Source organism: Chamaea fasciata, unplaced genomic scaffold (assembly GCF_029207755.1).
Source record: "Chamaea fasciata isolate MVZ Bird 193981 ecotype frontalis unplaced genomic scaffold, bChaFas1.0.hap1 SCAF_7, whole genome shotgun sequence".
In the NCBI taxonomy this organism is placed as follows: Eukaryota; Metazoa; Chordata; class Aves; order Passeriformes; family Sylviidae; genus Chamaea; species Chamaea fasciata.
In genome coordinates, this window is record NW_027094092.1 from 12,989,466 (window position 1) to 13,007,981 (window position 18,516).

The window sequence follows — 18,516 nt, forward strand, 5'->3', positions numbered from 1 at the left end:
CCTTTAATTACAAGTAGAACAAAGGTTCAACCAACAGAAATAAGGATCCATTTGAAAATTGGTTTAGTTTCTGTCATGTCTCACTGCAGCCTGAAATATAAGCATTGGCCTCTTATTTGCTAAGTACCAATAGTCTGCTAAAAGAAACTAAAGGGGGAAAAAAAGAAAATACAAGTTTTTCTTAAAAGAAAAAAGGAAACTAGAAGACATCATTACCTGCAAATGTAAACCACATATTCATAAAGATTTATAAGAAATCCATAAGACCCTTTTGGCCAATTAATTCATGTTCCAAAATTAAGAGTGGTCAGAACTCCTTTCAGTAAAAGGAGAAGTAGAATTGCATGCAGAATGAACTGGAAAAGCATTTGCTTAACTATGTGTTTGGGGTTTTTTAACAGAGTTGAGAATTGGCTAAGAGCAAGGATGCTTGTAACAAAGTGATTCTCTGAGATTGTCTGAGAAATCTCCTGCACATGCAGATGAGACAGTGTGACTCCTTCCACTGCAGTTGTTCTGTCTCTGATGCTGAATGTATAGGGAGAAAAAAGTTGGCCAAAAAAAAAAAAAAAAACAAAAAAAAAAAAAAAAAAAAAAACCACCAACAACCCGATGGCAGCATAATGCAGCATTACTTGCCTTTAGGAAAAAAACAAAACCCAAAAAAAACAGTACGGTGCCGGAGCCATTGCAGGGCTGTAGGCAGCCAAAAGGAGATCATGCATGACTAGTGACTTCTCCTACAAAGACTTCCTGAAGTGTTTTTGTGCAAGTTTGTAGATGTGTGCAGGAGCTTCATGTACATGATGAAGTGTAACAGCTCCAGAGGAGCTGTTACACTCTATTGTCTCAATAATCCACACACTTAACAGTCCCTAAATACAGCAGAGCGTAACACCTCCAAAGGGGTCGTTATGGCTTATCAAGTCAAATCCAAGTGGCTAAATATGGATTTGATCAATAGACTGTAATATCTCCAGGGGTGAATAATGCACATTCTTAAGAATGTACACACTTTGCATACAAACTGTGATCTATATTAGGATAAATTACGTGGATTCAACTTGTGAAACTTTGATTTAGAGATAAGAAAGGAATAAAAGGCTCATTAGAAGAGGTGCTAAAGTACCATAATTCCCAGGAAGTAGGCAATGACTCATGTAATTTATTTTGGGGTCTAATTCTGCTTTCCTACAGCAAATACACAGTTGTCTGAAAATCTACAAAAGAGTAATAGAAAATAAACATAAAAATGTTATATACAATTCTGCCTACTCTCAGATCTCAATGAATATGCTTCGTGGTAAGAAAATGGGGATATGGGGATACAAATATGTTGGGATAAATACAAAATCAATTACCACATCTTGACTTCATATATTTTTCCGCAATCACAGTTCTACCTATATTTTTTATACCAAAAATTTTCTGAAGCATCTTTGTCAGCATTTTTCTGCTTTATGTACAAAAAAGATCGGATCTGATTCTTTTTAAAATAATGTCAGTTATCTTATAAATTATATAACATTTTCAGATTCATTTAAAACCTTAAATCAAAGCAAATCTTCTAGGCAATGACGGTAGTTTGAAATACTAAAATAAATACAAGTAGCTGAAGCAATGCAGATTTTGTTTAAGTACTCTTTTTTTGTTGACAGTGAACATGCCTTGACTGGAAAAAAGTCGCATCCTCTAAACAAAGATGAATTTTTGGTCTGATTTTACTTTTGCTTCTATCACATGGTAAAAGCTCTGTGTACTGTTTTCTTCATTTTCCTAACTCTCTCTCCCCTTGCCCAGTGTTTCTGTTTGTTCTGTAAAAAGACTGACACCATTACTCTTCCCTCTCCTCAGTCAGACCACACTTGAGTTTTTTGCTCCACCTGAGGCAGAGCAGAAAAAATTCAGCTCTGTTATAGTGATTTTTTTGCCTCATATGCATTGTACTGGTTTAGACTCAGAGTTAAACTTAGTTCACATGCTGCTGAGTTTTGGATGTGTGACCAAAACTGTGCTGGATAACACAGGGATGTTTCACCCATTGCCCAACTGGGCTTCTACAGCAAGACCTTTTCTGGTTTCGATGCTGCTCTGCCAGAGAAGAGGCTGAGGGTGTGCCAAGCACTCAGAGGGGGACAGAGCCAGGCCAGGTGAACCCAGCTGCCCAAAGGGATATTCCACACCATCAGACTCGGCAATAAATCTGTGAGAAGAATGAGGAAAGGGAAATGTTTGGAGTTTGGGCATTTGTCTTCCTGTGTAACTTATTTGTTCTGAAGCCCAGCTTTCCTGGGAATGGCTAAACATCTGCCTGGCAATGGGCAGTAGTCAATTAATTCCCTTTTTTACTTTGCTTACACACACAGCTTTTGCTAGACTTATGAAACTATACTAAACATCCCACAGATTTTCTAACTTTACCCTTCTGACTCTCCTCCCCATCCAAGCCTGCGTGGTGCTTACCTGCCTGTCCTAACCCACAATAGCACACAAACTCAAATAACTCCACAGGATGCTATCATCTCAGAAGTATAAACTAATCCTAATGCTTTGGCAAATGACAAAGTTGGGCTGTCCCAGAGTGCTGGATGTTTTTGTTTAGGTCTTTCTGATGAGTGAATCTCTGTGAGCACTTTGAAAGCTTTGTAGATTTTTTTTTTTTTTTGAACAGCAGAATATGAACACAAACAATTTTCAATTCTGTGTCTGTAACCAAATACAAAGCTTTCTGAGATTTAAATGACACATTTTCAAAAAGGTCTAAGCCCAGGCTTTGAAGTTATGTACATAATTTTGTGAGCGCAATCATTTGCACAACAAACTATTACCAACTATCTGAACTCGAAGACCAATAACTGACCAGGACTCAATAGCTTTTTTAAACCAGCTGCAGGCAATTAATTTGTCATCTTTTTCTGGTGCCAGCTTCCAGCTACTCATTTCTACAAGTCTAATTACCTGAACCTGATTTCTGAGAATTTGGTCCTGAAAACACAGGGTTCTGATTCTTCAAAAGAAACCTATCCAAAATTGCAACTGTTATCAAAGCTTCACTGGGATTATGACAGAAACTATATGCAGTTTTCTTGGCATACAATTATTTCAAAATTATGTTTCTCTAATTGAAGTGATCTAGCATTCCTGCTCCCCCACCCCCATTTGGATCATCCTGCCCATCATTTTTAGAGTAAAAGAAGTATATCATAATGTAAAAATTGAAAGGCAGAGGGTGAAGAGGGAAAGAGGAGTGTTCTAGGATTCCGTTTGTGCAAAGGATTCTTCTGGTTTTAATGTATTTTATACTTGCTATAAAACATAAATGCATTTTCTTAGTATTCATGACCGAATTAATACTTTTATTTTCTTTAGAATAAGAGTGGGGATATACCATCATTGAAAATGACTGATTTATATCCTGTTCTTTTGCCACCCCTGCCTTTTCGCACATTTATGGGGCGAGGATAACAGACCAGCACACCAAAGGTAAAACCAGAGCACATCCTACAAGCTTTTCCTGCCTTAATGGTTCTGTAGTGCCCGCTGCAATAAATACGACTGCATAGGGTCACTAGGAGACTTAACAACAGATTTCCCTGCTGCTGTTTTATTCTTAGGTTTTAAAAGTTGCAAGTGTTACCATGAAAAGCCTCCTCACAGAAATGAGAATGAGGTTGTTTGTATCTGTTAAAGAGTTGCTATTCACTCTGCTATACTTGCAAGTAAAAGAAATTAGTTTTTTTGCTCAGACTGCCCGATGTATAACTTCAATCTGGAAGCTGTACATCAATCTGTGTATTGCTAGTAACCGGCACAAAATAGAAATTTCAGATTATTCACTGAAATATTTACTGACTCTGCTTTAAAGGGTGAAAGATGAAATAGGAACTTGTTATATCGAATTCAAGACATAAACATGATACTGAAAATACGCAGGGAAGAGACTCAATAAGTAAGAGGATGCCATTTTTATACTTATATTTCAAAGTGAAATCAAATGTTAAGAATTCTTTCAATAGTCCTTATAGCATATTAGATATTTTTTAAATGTCAAGCCACTGAAACTCATAAAATAAATTTTAAAATAAGTATAATTTATAAACTCTTAATACTGATCATGTATGTGACAATTTTTTTTATAACCTGGGCTTTAGTATCCTGCCTCTTGATTACTTAAGACAATCACTAACTTTACAATTAGAGTGTTTGAATACAGCCTGCTTGATCAGTTATTCATTTCAATATTTTTAATAATATCGACTTGTATTTAAATTACAACTTTTAAAATAATACTAGCAGACATAAATATTTATTAGACACCGAGTCTGACTTGGAAAAGCATTGTTTATCCTGTGTGGCAACATTTTAACCAATCTTTTTTAACAGACACTATTTGTTTTGAGTGCTGTAAAGAAACTACCAAGCAAAAATATAAAATGTAGTTTAAAGGTGTGTATCAATCTTTAATGAGTCTATTTATGACATATTTTTGTCTTTCTGTGGCTTGCTACAAAACACTCACCCAAGCATTCCCTTGTGGGCTGAGAAAAGATAAAAATATTATCAAATTCATCATTTAAGTTGCAGTGAATATTCTGCTGAGTCTTATAATCAACCTGGACTCAAAACTCCTGTTAGTCTTTGGGCCACAATATGATCTTCCCTCCCTCACCCAAGAAATGAAGAACCTGCCCTGCCCTCTGATACAGGGAATCACAGAATTTTTATAGGCACTGGAGCTACCTGCTGTTGTGGAGTGTTTTAACAAATAGTCTGAAACACCGGAAGCTGTATAGGCTAACTAATGTGCCAGTTTTCTTTCGATTCATTACTAAATAGCATCATAACCATTCTATTGGCCAAAGCTTTAGCAATTACTGGGATAATGCTTTTCCCTTTCTAGCTGACTGGAATAAGTACTGTGGTCTCTAACTGACTTTGTGTCAGTGGTGAAAAATAACTTGTGTGCTGTATTTTTTGCAGCTCGTGGCACCTCCAGGGAAGACAACAGAGAAGCATTCTCCATCCAGATGGCTGCCTTTTACCTCAGCCAGTTACCAGATCCTCTGCTCTCTTGCCCTGGTGTACACGCAGAGATCTGCTGCTGGAGCAGACTCTGAAGACCTCAAAAGGCCACAGAATGGGACAATACAGGTTCAGGGAATTTTCCAGGAGTCTTTGTCCTCTGACTGGTCCTTAGAGCAAGTGTGATAGAAACTCTTCCTTACCTTTCACAGATGATCCCAGGTTGCTATTTTGTAAGCTGGGTCATGTCCTGCTCGGTACAGTGCTAGTCCCGTTATCCCAACACTTTCTCTCATCTACCCTTTTACTCTAGTGTGCCATCTCATTTCAATGATTCAACACTAGAGAGTCAACAAAGAATGTTTCATCTCCAATTTCCCACTGCAACTGAGAGCCAAAAGCAACTATTTTGAGCCTAAGTACTTTGTTGCACCTGAACCACAGATTCAAGCACAGTCAGTTCACACACTGGAATTGTAATACTCAATCATGCTAGTAGACAACTTGCCTTTTAGCCATATTCATCAATCCAGCCATTCTCAAAAGCACAATTCAATGCCTAGTGACCACGAACAGTGGAGGCTTCAACCACCTGTTTCCATGTTCCTATGGGCACACTTACAGCTCTGTCACAGGCGTGCACAGGACTGTGGGTGTGAATGCTGTCATGTAAACCCAGAGAAGTCTGTGGCACAGCACTGCGAGGTGACCAGGTGTATTTAGCATGAAATCAGGGATGGCTAAAAGCTCTAAAAAGAAATTTCATATAAAAATAAGAAGCTATATTGCCAGGAAGAGTGAGTGACAGACTGTGGGGAAATGGGAGACATTACCTTTTCATTCCTGCAGTTGTTTAGACCCATGTTATTCATGGAGGGCAATTTTCCATCAACACCATGAGGCTGCTGTTGCTGCTGCTGTTCCCTTTGGATTTGCTCTCTCATTTTTCGAGCCTCCTGAATGGCTTTCATTACTGTGTCCTGGTCCCCAAATAGGGCAGGTGAATTAAGACTGGAAAGGATATCTATAAACAAAGAACACATTTTATTTAGGAAACTATCCAAATTGGAATCCAGGGTAAGAACTCTGCTCTCACACTCTTAGAGCTGCACCCAACCAAGATCTGCAAAAGGAGGAGAAGTGGCAATTGTCTGTTTGAAGGCTGAATTACTTTACTGAAGTCACTGATAAACTCATGCACTTCTTTTGCTGTTAGGAATACAACCATTGAGGTCTTGGGATAGCCTGATACGGAGTTCTCTGAGCATACTCAAATTTAAATGTGCTTAAGACAACAGTATTCTGAAGTTTAAACTGGACACCTTTTGAGGTATTAAAAATAATTAATGAAATGAACAAAGGAATAAAATTTCATTTACTAGGCCATGAAACTCCATGTCTGTTCTTAGAACTTTATAGAGAGAACCATCACTCTAGACATTTGGATTTCCATTTCAGAAAGAGCACTCACATTTACTTTTTGGGGGCAAAGGTCATTATCACCATAACATGAGTATAAATCTCTAAATCAGTAGAGAAAAAAAGTTTTCTTTCTATCACTCTGAACAGGAAGAAACTTTTAAACGGGCATCAAACTCAGGCAAGCACTGCTGTTACATCTTACAATGAATTCACGAAGATGAGTACCCCACATGTAGTTTTAGATTTGAGAGAAAAAAGACAGCAATTATTTTGTGACTGTTTCTCTTTTTGTTGCTGTGATAAAACTGTGATCTACCTGCTCCTACATGGAAGTATTCTCTCTACTGCACATGGATAGATTGGTGCAGATATATTCTAGCTTGGGAATTTTGAGCAAAGTTTCACAGTTTGTGTGTGACCTTGCATCTGTCTGACCAGCAGATGTCTTTTCTAAAAGCTCTGAATTTGCTAGATTTGTGTACTTATTGAGAGTCTACAACTACTAGTAGACTAATTTTTATATTCTTTTCATTTTACTGAAGTTCAGCTGAGTACAATACAAGCAAATTCAACCTCAAAGGACCCTGAATTATTTTAAAATAAAATTTATTAAAGGTTTCTCACACTTTATCCTGGGAACCAGATGCTTAATTTAATACTATGGTCTAAGTTAGCAGGGATGCAGACTGTGATCTTTTCATCCCATCCCATCAAGGGTTGGGACTAATGATGTTTTCTATCTGAATGAAACACCCCTCTCTAAAATAAAAAATAATGTATTATAAGACAACCATTGTTCTTGATGAAGAAAATTTGCAATGTTCTGAACCATTTCAGCCATGAAGTTCCATTCTGGACTCCAAAGAAGCAGGGAACCATATTTGCATGATTTTTAAAGAGATTTATATTTGTAATCACCTACATTTATTTTGAAATGTAGCAAAAGCTCCTACACGGCTTGTTGATTTTTGGTAATTTCTTCCTGTCTCTTTTTATACTTAAGGACTGAGACAAAATTTTTTTATGACTTTACATGAAAAATATTTATACCTTAGGCACTACTTGACTTCTGTGCTCCTTTCTCTTGAATGGTCTATGACTTCAGATTGATATTTTACTTTCTAATGTAAGATAGTGCTGTGTTAGTTGCGAATAAATTGACAGGTAGAGTATCTAGATAGTTGCAGAAAATATCTTTCAGAGATCATGATGTTCCCAAGTGTTTGGGAATGGAAAAAAAACCTATAATTTTTATATATTTAATATATGTATTTAACATATCTATTCATTATTCACAAGTGTTTCTATATATTTTACAAGTACACTTGAGCTACAGATTGTGAATAAGTGGTCTGTAGTAAGTATTTAGTCACTGTTAAAATTTACTATTTGAACTTTAGGGCTGATCATCTACATTTTGCTGCTCTTGATTCTGTTTCTTGACTGGTTAAAGTAGTCTCCATACATAGTTTTCAGACCAATTTTGTTTCATCACTTAATAAGCTTAAAGAATCTTGAACAGAGGTGAAAAATTCCCTACTTGTAACCATATGAATCAACAAAATCCTGACAGATGGGTGAAAAAAAACAAAAATACGATCAAATAATAAAAATATGATCAAATAAAGACATAAACTGGCTGGACAGATGCCTTCCCATCTTTAATAAAAAAATATATATCTATCTAGTATCTGGTGAGGCTCTATGTGTGTGCAAAGACAGTTTTCAATTTTTTTGTTCCAGAAGTCAAAACTTAAAAGTTAACTTTGAGTGTATACACCCAGCAAGTAGATCCCTTTAGGAGAGATATTTGCGCAAACCTGTTTTACAAGTTATATATATCTAATTTTATTTACTTATCTATGTATTTATGTGTATTTCCTACATTATGTATTTCTTTCCTGTGTTTGTCACACAGTGCTACAGCTCTTTGGATACTCTTATAAAACTTTGGTAATCAAGAATTCTTTAAAAAGATTCACTCTTTTTTTTTTTTTTTTTTTTTCATTTTAAACAGAAATGTACACCAAAGTATCTACTTAATCCAGAACTAACTGTGCTCAGGTTGGAATTTCATGCAGAAAACCTATTCATGCCTATTTTCTCCTTTCCACAGGGCAGATTAGTTACCTAAAGAGGATCCCCTTCCCAGAGATCCACTGAGTGGGCTGGGAATGCCACTCTTGTTCGTCACTGTCACTGGACTGCTTTTGCTGGCCGGGAAGAGATTCTGTGTTGGAGATGTTGGGGATTTGACAGGTTCAGCTGTTTTGGGTCGGGCTGAGAGATTCAGCGGCTGAGCTGCTTCATCCTGCAAGAGTTTAATGTAAATAACTATTAGGAAAAGACAAATGAACACACCGTTTTGCAAGCAGCAGTTACTTTACACCTCGAAGACAATACCACATTCCGCAGCAATAATAACAAAAGAAGCTAATTATCTGCCTCCTTTAAGATTCAACGAAAGGAAACCTCATTAATTTCTCTGTGTTATGCTTCTTATTTACATTAACTATGTGACTGGATCATTCTTTTTGCCAAATTAAAATTTGAATTAGCTCACATTACAGCTTAATTTCCTAATGTGTTTTCAGAGATCTAAATTAACCTAGGGCATTTACAAAGAATTATTTAAAACTTCCAGCAGCTCGGTAATGCTTTTGCACTGGTTCTTTTTGAAAAGTTCCTGGCACTATAAAAATAAGTTATGTAGCTTATTTTTAAATGTATTAGAAACTAAGGAATCAGAAGTACTACTATGAAAGAATCATTTGGAAACCCTGACAGCTCTTTGGCCCACATTTAAAGCTGCTTCTAGCTTATACATTCCATGCATCTAATTCAGAGTGCATGTTTTGTTTAGTGAAATAATCTATGCTGGTCCCTCATAACGGGAGATAAGAATTTCACTGAATTCAAATTCCTTTACTTATTAGGGTAGTGACTACATACCAGATGCACTTCAAAATATATTTTATTTTCTACTATTTTTGTTAACTTTATAATATTTAATTATTCAAATGTCAAGTGCTTGACAGATTTATGCAAAATCAAAACTATTTTCCACATAATTGCTATTTTGCTCCTTGTTTGATACTTCTGTATTATTCCGATATTGTGTACTTATTTCTGCTGCATTTAAGTATATCTGTATGTTTTATTTGCATTAAGATAAGGAACCTTTTTAATCGTGTGAAAATCTAGTATCAGCGCCTTTATACGATTTGATGCTTTCCATTTGCAACTGAGGAGGAAACTCTCTCTGACATATGTATTGTTTCTGTGCTGCAGAATAGGTCCACCTACAAATATCTTAACCTTTTGAAGAAGAATTATTCAAGCAATTAATTTCTTTGATAAGTATGAACATTAATAGTGCAACTTTCTTCCCATTCTTTGAGCTTTTTAATTGTATTTGGTACATTAAGCAAGACAGAGCGCTTGGGAAACTGTGAGACAGTGATTTTCTGCCATTAAAGAGTCCAGTAAAAAGATAGATCTCCCATTCAAAATACGCCCAGAGCAGAATTATGCTGGATGTAAAAGATTGTTCATATTTTAAAACACTGCACTGATCACTTTGAAGCTTAGAATTATGTCAAAGTACAATAATTAATCACATTATCTCATCTTTTCCATTCTCCTTACTGTCTAGCAAAGTACATCTGGTCACACACAATGTATTAAACAGGAAAACATAACAAACAGGTATTCATAATGCCATAGCATCACCAGCTTTAAACTTTTCCCATAGAACTGCATGACATTTCAATTCATCCTGGCCTCAGAATGTGCACAAACATCCACACCCTTTCAGGTTCCAGGAGAGAGCAGAAGCCCAAAGGTACAATGGACAGAGCCCATTTTGGTGGTTTGTGGCCACACTTAACACACGACCTCTTTCCTTGCACAGATAAAAAGTGGTTTCCATAAACTTTTCACAAGAGTTCAGAGCCCCATTCAGACTATGAAGTTTGCCAGGCTGGGAACTGTGAACACGTGCACATACAAATCTACACTACAGTGTTCAATTTTTAAATACTTTTCCCTCTGATACCATAATGAAAGAACTCTAAACACTGCTAGAACTTGTTTGTTTGTATTACATGGACAGCATTGTCATTTCTGCAAGGCAACCAAAAAACTGGGAAACATTCTGGTCACTGACTTAAGGAAAATGTATCATTACTTTTTGAAAGGTCTGACTTCCATAAAAGAATTGCATTAGTTCTATAAATAATGCATCTAATTTATATGAACTGCTTAAAAACAGAGAAAATATAGAGGATTTGTTAAGCAATGCATGATCATCAAAACTGCCACGCCTAAGAAGGGTAACAGTGAGTATAGGTACTGCTTTCATACTAACAATTTCTCCATTAGCTATTGGTGTTTGACCACACAAAACACTTGTACTTCACCTTTAATATTCTGAATGCCGTAGTGTACTCAATAAAAATAATCATAAAAAGACTTCAGTTTTATTAACATATACTTTAGTCCATTCAAGTTACATTATGTAGGGAAACCCCCAAGAATTTGCACGTGGTCAATTTTGTAATAGGACTCAGCTGGCCACAAACCTGGAACAGTATTGGCCTTGGTTCAAGAAGATATGTGCTTGAATTTAACCAGGAAAATTTGACTCATACAGTAAAGGTTTGGTTTGGTGTAGGTCCATCTGGCTCACTTGCTCCCAGAATTACTTTTTCACGTTAATGTAGTCGGTAGTATATTCTCAATGCCATAAATCACTGGTGTTAGGTATCACTATACTATGGCAACTTTGCTGGAACAGTTGGGCTTTGCTTTCGGTGGCTTCTGTATTGACCGTAGCAAGCTCTGCGATAAATTTCCCTGACTGCTCTCAAACCTGGCCTTGGATTACAAGAGGTAAAATATTAGACTAATACACATCCACAGCTAAGTAAAGTGAATGCTTTGCTAAATAAATGTTAGATCTGGCCATAATGGAATAGTTTTTTATTTATTAGTACTCTCAGCCTAGCAAAAAAGTGTCATGGAAATTTATCAGCCCAGGCAGAAATATCTACTCACCCACACTTTACCAAGATGATTGATGATAATGAAAAAAACAAGTGATATTTTACTCTCATGTCAAAAAATGGGAAAAAAAAAGAAAAAAAAAAAAACAATGAAACCACCACCTCGAGTAAAATCTTCTCAGGCTGGTTTGAAGCTAAGGACTGTTTGCCCGTAAGATGCTAGCAGCCGGAAAAAAAACCCAAACTGATACATCCTCTCTCTCTCTCTCCCCACAGAGTCACTAGATGCCACCTTTAGATTTATTTTAATTGTTCAGCATTTATATCTCTATCATTCAAATGGGTAAAACACCTGAATGTTGATTTTTTTTTTTTTTTTTCTCCAGTTTGGAGTAAATTGGTGGTCCTGAGCGTGGTTTCCATTCTCATGAAATCCCCAAGCACCCCGGGAGAGCACAGCAGGAGAAGCCACCCAAAGGCTGCTCCACGGGTTTCACAGGGAGCACAGAGCTCATTCCAGGCTCCTGGCAAATGCCATGTTGTAGCTGCCTGGTTGCAGGCTGGTGAGAAAAAGCAGGCACAAGCACTCGGCAGCAGCGCAAAACCAGCGTGGAGCAGCGGGGTTGTCAGCAGCTGTGTGAAATCAGCAAAAGTCAAATCAATCTGCAGCAACACAGTGTTTTCCCCGGAGCCCTGACTTACATCTTATTTTTACAGAAGGCTTTTCCAAGATTGTAGAATTAAGTACAGCTAGAGATTTGTAAAATAATTAGAAGCTCTACAGTCTCTCTCTTACCCTAACGATGTAAGCCAGCACCACATTTCAAGATACTCAAGAGTTCAATGTGAAACAATTCATGAAATGGATTCCATTTATGCGTGTTACCACATTACAAACTGAAATCTTGGAAATATCACATTTTACTGATGGTTCTGTTGTGCTGCCTCTGGTAGGAAGAGGGATGCCTGGTATTTTTAGAAACATGTGAATGCTTTCTCTTCCCTTCTCTATACTGATAATACAGCACTAAAATGGAACTTTTTATTTGAATATTGAATAACTGTACCGTGGTTCAACTTCCAATTGTAAAACAATTACACAGGTATTTTGCTTTCACTGTCCTTGTCAAACACCAGCTTTTTTCTTTACTGAAAAATACCTTAACTTGAGTTACCGGGCTGGTCCCTCTCTTCTCATTTTTCATCCCAGTGGGTGAAAGTGCCCCTGTCGTATTTGGAGGCTGTGGAGTAGATGGCATTTTGGCTCCCGGAGAAACTTGCATGCTTGCCAGCTGAGCTGCATACAGTTGCTGGAAGACAAGAAGATATACATATATTCCTGCAATATTCCTAAAGAAAGAAGCTGTAAATGTACTTTTTTTTCTTCCCCACTGGTGTTTCTTCTCTTAAAAGATCTTTCTCAGCTCCTGTTTGTGGCTTTCCTTTCTGCTATTTGTAAAAAGAGAAAAAACAAAGTCTGGAAAACTCCCAAACACCAATAACTTTTTTCTTCATTTGACTTTTGCTGATTTTTCTTGATATTTTTTTCCCTCTTGCCAATGATGGTCGTGGTATTGGGCAAAACATCACACTGTGCCTGAATATAAAAAGCAAAACTGGTGAAATTATAAGGCTATTTATAAAAAGGAGGTATAAGCCTGTGTCAGAAACAATAATAATCCAGGTCTTTATGTTCTCAGCAAGAAATTAATCCCTAACACCAGAAACTTTACTGGGAATTGCCATAGGAATGGCTTCCTACCAAAAGGTAAAGTTAAAATAGCCAACAAGGTGTGTCTCCATCTTTCTGTACAGTGGTATATCTACTATAGATGCTAATAATGAATCTAGGCCTTAAAAGTCTCTGTATATAGTGGTGAAAGTACAAAAATAAACTCTAGCGGAACTTTTCAAAGAGTTTAACTGAAACATAGACTTTTGTATTAGAATAAACAATCCCAACCAGCAAAAAGTGTATGCTGAACAAAACAAATTTAGTCCAATTGCTTTCCAGTGACCAAACTTAAACCCTCACCTTGAATTAGCGCCATGAATAATTAATTCTTCTGCCATGAACAGGGAAGATCCTAATCCCTCTTCTACACATAGATCTACATAAACTTTGTCTTATTAGTGAGAAAAAAGCCAGGTGGTTTGTATGTAATTTCCAACATTACTATCATTCAGATGGACAAATAAAAAAAATTACAGTAATCAAAAGCAGACCTTTCAGCACATGTAATTAAATGAAAGTTTAATAAAGAATAATTTGCAAGAGCCAGATGTGCTTATGTCATAATTGTTGCTTTCTTTGGAACAATTTTTCCAGTATAACAAGCCTCCACAGAAATGAAAGTTACACAATACTGTAAGTTCAGTGACTCAGTGGCGAGACAAACACGGGAGAGAGGGCCAGAGTCACAGCTCAGGGTGACAATTGAAAACGATTGTTTGTTTGTTTGTTTCCACCCCTTTCCAGTGCCACACAGGAACTACAAAAGGATCACAGATTAATGTTTTGAATTTCTTTTTTTTTAACCAATTTAACTTCTTCTTTAACCACCTGAAGAAGATAACTAAAAGATGACTAAAACTTTTGTACTGTGTGTTGCACTTTCAAGAGTGTGAAAGGAATTCTGTGTAAAAATAAACTCAGACTAATCAACTAAAGTTCAAAAGAATTTCCTTCTCAGGTAAGCCATCAGGGCACAAAAAATGTGGGGTATAAGTTATTCGTTCTACAATATTCCATTTTTCATAGAAGATAAAGCTTGACTGTCAATTGTGGCAACTAAAATAGCATGGTGGGTTGACCTAGGCTGGCTGCCAGCTGCCCAGCCAGCCACCCTCTTCCTCCTCCCCCACTTCAGCAGGATGGGGGAGAAAATAAGATGGAAAAGCTCATGGGTCAAGATAAAGACAGGGAGATCTCTTACCTGTTACCGTCAAAGGCAAAAAAAAAAAAAAAAAAAAGAAATCAAAACAAAAAAACCCACACAAAAACCCACACAAAATTCAAACCAAACCAAAACAAAATTATCACCAACCAAAAACAAAAAAAAAACACCTTTGCTTGGGATGAATTTATTTCTTCTAATTTACTATAGAGTTGCCTGGCAAGAAACAAAGATAAATACTAAGGACCTATCCCTGCCATTTCCCCTTGAAAATTTCTTCAAGAGATATTTCAAGATCAATGCAAAGATAGAGACACATGACACCAGCCAGAGCAGGACTTGCTGGTCACCTGAGCCCCCCAGGACTGGCAACAGAAGCACCCACAGCATGTTGAGGATTAACATCAAGAAAAGTGGGCTGTTCTTGTGACTATCTAGGAAACTGTTTGATTTTGGAAATGCAAACAGGAAAAGTAGAACAAAATTAGATTTTTTCACCACTCCCTTCCCAGGATGTTGAGGGTTGTATTGGCTGTACTGCAAGGCCTATCAGGGAGAAATATTTCAAAGGGAAGACAGAATTTTAAAATTTTGTCATTTATATATCTGTGTATATATATATATATATATATCTGCATATATAAATCATGACTGGGTTATTCCAAGGTCTTAGTACTGCCTTTAGCCTGACATTTCAATAAATGTATTTTAAAACATAAAAGCAAATGTGTAAATAAGTAACAGTAATTGGTTTTCTGCTTTGCTTAAAACAAAGCTGTTCTACAAGCAAGTACAAATACTGCAAGAATTCACACCAACACTAGCAACACTGCTGTGTGGACTGGAAAACTGTATAAGTCTTAAATACCAGTTTGTATGGGGAGCTAGCCAGTGTGGAAAAATATGTGCACACCACCACTGCAGAGAAAAAAGAAGGATATTTTTGCAAATACCACTGCTGTGGCTCAAAATGGCAATTTAGGACCTCACATTGAGATGGTCAGGTTGTGAAGCTTTAATTTGCAAGACTGAGGAGAGAAATAAAACCCAAACACTGAATGAATGTTGACTGTTGGCTTTTAAAGCTCAAAAGCAAAAGATTCAATGGATTTTTTTCAACTGAAATTCTTACCTACAAACTATTTCACAAGTAAAAAACTTAAAATGCCTTAAACACTGAAACATATCTTATTTTTGTTTGATCCATGCCTGTCACAGAAAGAGAAGAGCGTTTTATAATCCTAATGCTAACAACTGACTGAGGAGGCTCTTGATTACAAATTAGATATTCAAAAACATCGAGTACTCATGATTGTTTTAAGAAGCCTTAAGAATGTATAGCCTGGTTTTAATTTTTTTCTCAGAGGTCACCGTGTTAGATTCTTACAATCCAGTTCCCAGCATCTAAATAAAAGTAATGCTGATTTGGAGTTCCTCAGTGCTCCTGAAATAGCTAACAAATTTTCAAGCCCAGCTTACCTAAGGTATGTAAACAAGGATGCAGCTTTGCAGTTTTCAGAACCAGGCTTCTTCTAAAGTCAGATTTGACACCTAAGGGTGAGATTTTGAAATGCCACGAGTCTCAGGGCAGTGGCAAGTCAAGTCTCCCATTTATGCACCTATGAACTTACAGGCTCATGAACCTAAGCACTTGTTACTAAAACTCTATTCCAGCTGTAAATACTAAAAATCCAACGGGAATTTATGAAACTTGGAGGTCACTATGAGTCTGAATAATGTTCATCTAATTAAAAAGATTTCAGACAAATAGGAGAGTGCTGCACTCAGCATGTGTACAGAACAGCACAAGCGCATACTGATTTTTTTACCTGGAAATGGCAGAGTTCACACCAAGCCTTTGTTAGAGCTTAGAGCTATAACAAGTCAAGAAGAATTGAATTACAAATAAAAATAACAATTCTGTGATGATAGTGATGGTGTTTTCCGCTTCAGAAATTGCCTACAGAATCTGATTAATTATTTCAATTTCACTTTTCTTATAAAAAAGTATCCTCCACAATCTAGAATTTATCTAAAAAAGCTGTGAACCAATAACAGACCATCTTGACTGATCCAAATGTTAAAACCTTTTCTAATGCCATCTAGGTTTCAAAATGCCTTTGTGAGATATTTTCATAACACAGAAGCATAATTGCCTTCACTGCCAGTATTCATTCATGCCTTGCCAGAAGACAAAGGCCTTAGGCTCACACACTGCTCTCAAAAGTTTCAACATTCTTTCATCTAGTTTTTCCAGCTAACTTTCAATAACCAAAATTCTTTCATTACCCCTAGCCCCTTTCTCTAGGATTTTTTTCTTGCACATAGGTCTTTGACATTCCTGGACATATTCTCTGCCGATTGACACCGAGCATTGCAAACAAGAAGATAGGAAAGCTTTCTTTGCACCAGATGTTTTCCCCTTCTTTTTTTTTTTTTTTAAATAAGAGTGAAGAATTTTGAGAATTAAATGTTACAGAAGTGGCACATGGTGAGGAAAACAGAAAGGGCCATAGAATCATAGAATCACTAAAGTTGAAGATCACTCTAAGATCATCAAGTCCAACCATTAGCCTTGCGCTGCCATGTTCACCCAATAAACCCAAAGTGCCACAACCACATCATAATAACCCTTCTACCAGGGGCTCATCAAGGCTGGGCCCTAGGGTAAAATTACTTTGAGAAGATACTTCAATAAAAAGTGATCAGCTGCTGCACAGAAGAAAGGGAGCTTCTTCAGATATACAGTTTCAGGGAGGAAATTGAGAGACCAGTTGCCCTCATAAATACAGGAACAGAAAGGCAAGGGCTAGAGACATTTCAACTGACTCTGTGGAGAGGGAGCCTTTGGCCACAGCTGTAGGGTTGTAATTCAGATTTTATTTTTGCAGCAGAATCCTGAAGAAACTATAAGAAAGCCATGTCTGAAACAAGGAGATAAGAAAAAGTGGTTGCAATACTCAGTGCAGCAGATGATCGAAGTGTGGGGGATGAGGGCTGGCCCACCACAATAAAATGCAATGGGTGTTACTTGGAAGATGCATCAAAAAGAATTTCAGCAGAAGGTGGCTTGCTTGAAGTAGAAATAAGGGATCTGTTCTAGAAACTTTCACCCTTTTATTTTCTTTCCTCGGGAAAAATGCTAAATTTTATGAACCCTGATTAATTCTGAAGTCTTACATTACTAAAAATGGAAGCCCTATGTTACATCTTCAACAAATACATTTGCTACAGTAAATGAAACTGAACAATAAAGCTACTGAGAATCAAGTGAGAATCTTTATTTGTCAGCATTTTAAATGAATTGTGCAAAGCTGAAATATCTTATTTATAGAGATGAAAGTTCAGCTATTTAGACAATGAGTAATTTGGTTTCTAAAGATGAAAAACTCTAAGGAGTGACTGCAAGTGCTGTTGAAATCCTGCACTACAAGAGGTAATGCAGTTATTTTTTCCATAGTATATTTAGTAAGTAGTGTTGCAAAGCTATAATACCAGCATTTTCCTTCCAAGCACATAACATGCAATAATAATACTTAGAACTATCTGATGACAAAGGGTTTTTACAAGTTCACCAAAACCAGCAACATCTTCACTACTTCCAGCAAACATTTCTGAAAGGAAAAAATGCACCTTCAGTGGGACTGCTTGTTTTTAGTTTATTATTGGTGTAGTGGTGTTTGAAAACAATTTGATGTCAGATTAAAGGAAAGAGAGTTTCAGTTTGAAAAAGTTTTTCTTTTGTTTGGAGGAAGAACAGATTAGTGTTCACACCCATGTTTTGGGTGTCACAGATAATAACTATGGAAAAAAAATCTAAGTGCTGACCTGAGCCCAGTGTCACTGCTGTAACCCTCAGCAGTTCAGGAAAGACAACTTTTCAGAAAGCATGAATATCCATCTCCAAAATTTCAGACACATCTTAATCTAAGTGCAAGAACTGCTTCTAAAGGAATATTAACGGTACTCATTCCTTCCCATTTTCATACATAAATATCCTTTTTTTTTTGCATTGACATGCCTTTTGCACCAAATATGTTGTGACTAACACTGCAGTTAAGTGCTCTACTACAACATCAAGGTAAGAAACGGATTATAGGCTAATGTGTGTATATATACGTGTGCATGTGTAAATATATATAAAAGAAGAAAAATATCTCCACCACCCA

General features: G+C 36.7%; 1 protein-coding gene across 8 annotated transcripts in view; it reads right to left on the reverse strand.

Annotated features, from left to right (window-relative positions):
* Nucleotides 1-18,516, reverse strand: part of SOX6 (SRY-box transcription factor 6) — a 368,657-nt gene that overhangs the window by 54,192 nt on the left and 295,949 nt on the right. For all 8 annotated transcript variants that reach the window (XM_066187620.1, XM_066187618.1, XM_066187619.1 and 5 more), the window contains 3 exons: nucleotides 12,611-12,760; nucleotides 8,575-8,755; nucleotides 5,856-6,046 (listed from right to left, as the gene is read on the reverse strand). In XM_066187620.1, the coding sequence (XP_066043717.1) occupies nucleotides 5,856-6,046; nucleotides 8,575-8,755; nucleotides 12,611-12,760 (522 nt within the window). The remainder of the gene's footprint in view (nucleotides 1-5,855; nucleotides 6,047-8,574; nucleotides 8,756-12,610; nucleotides 12,761-18,516) is intronic.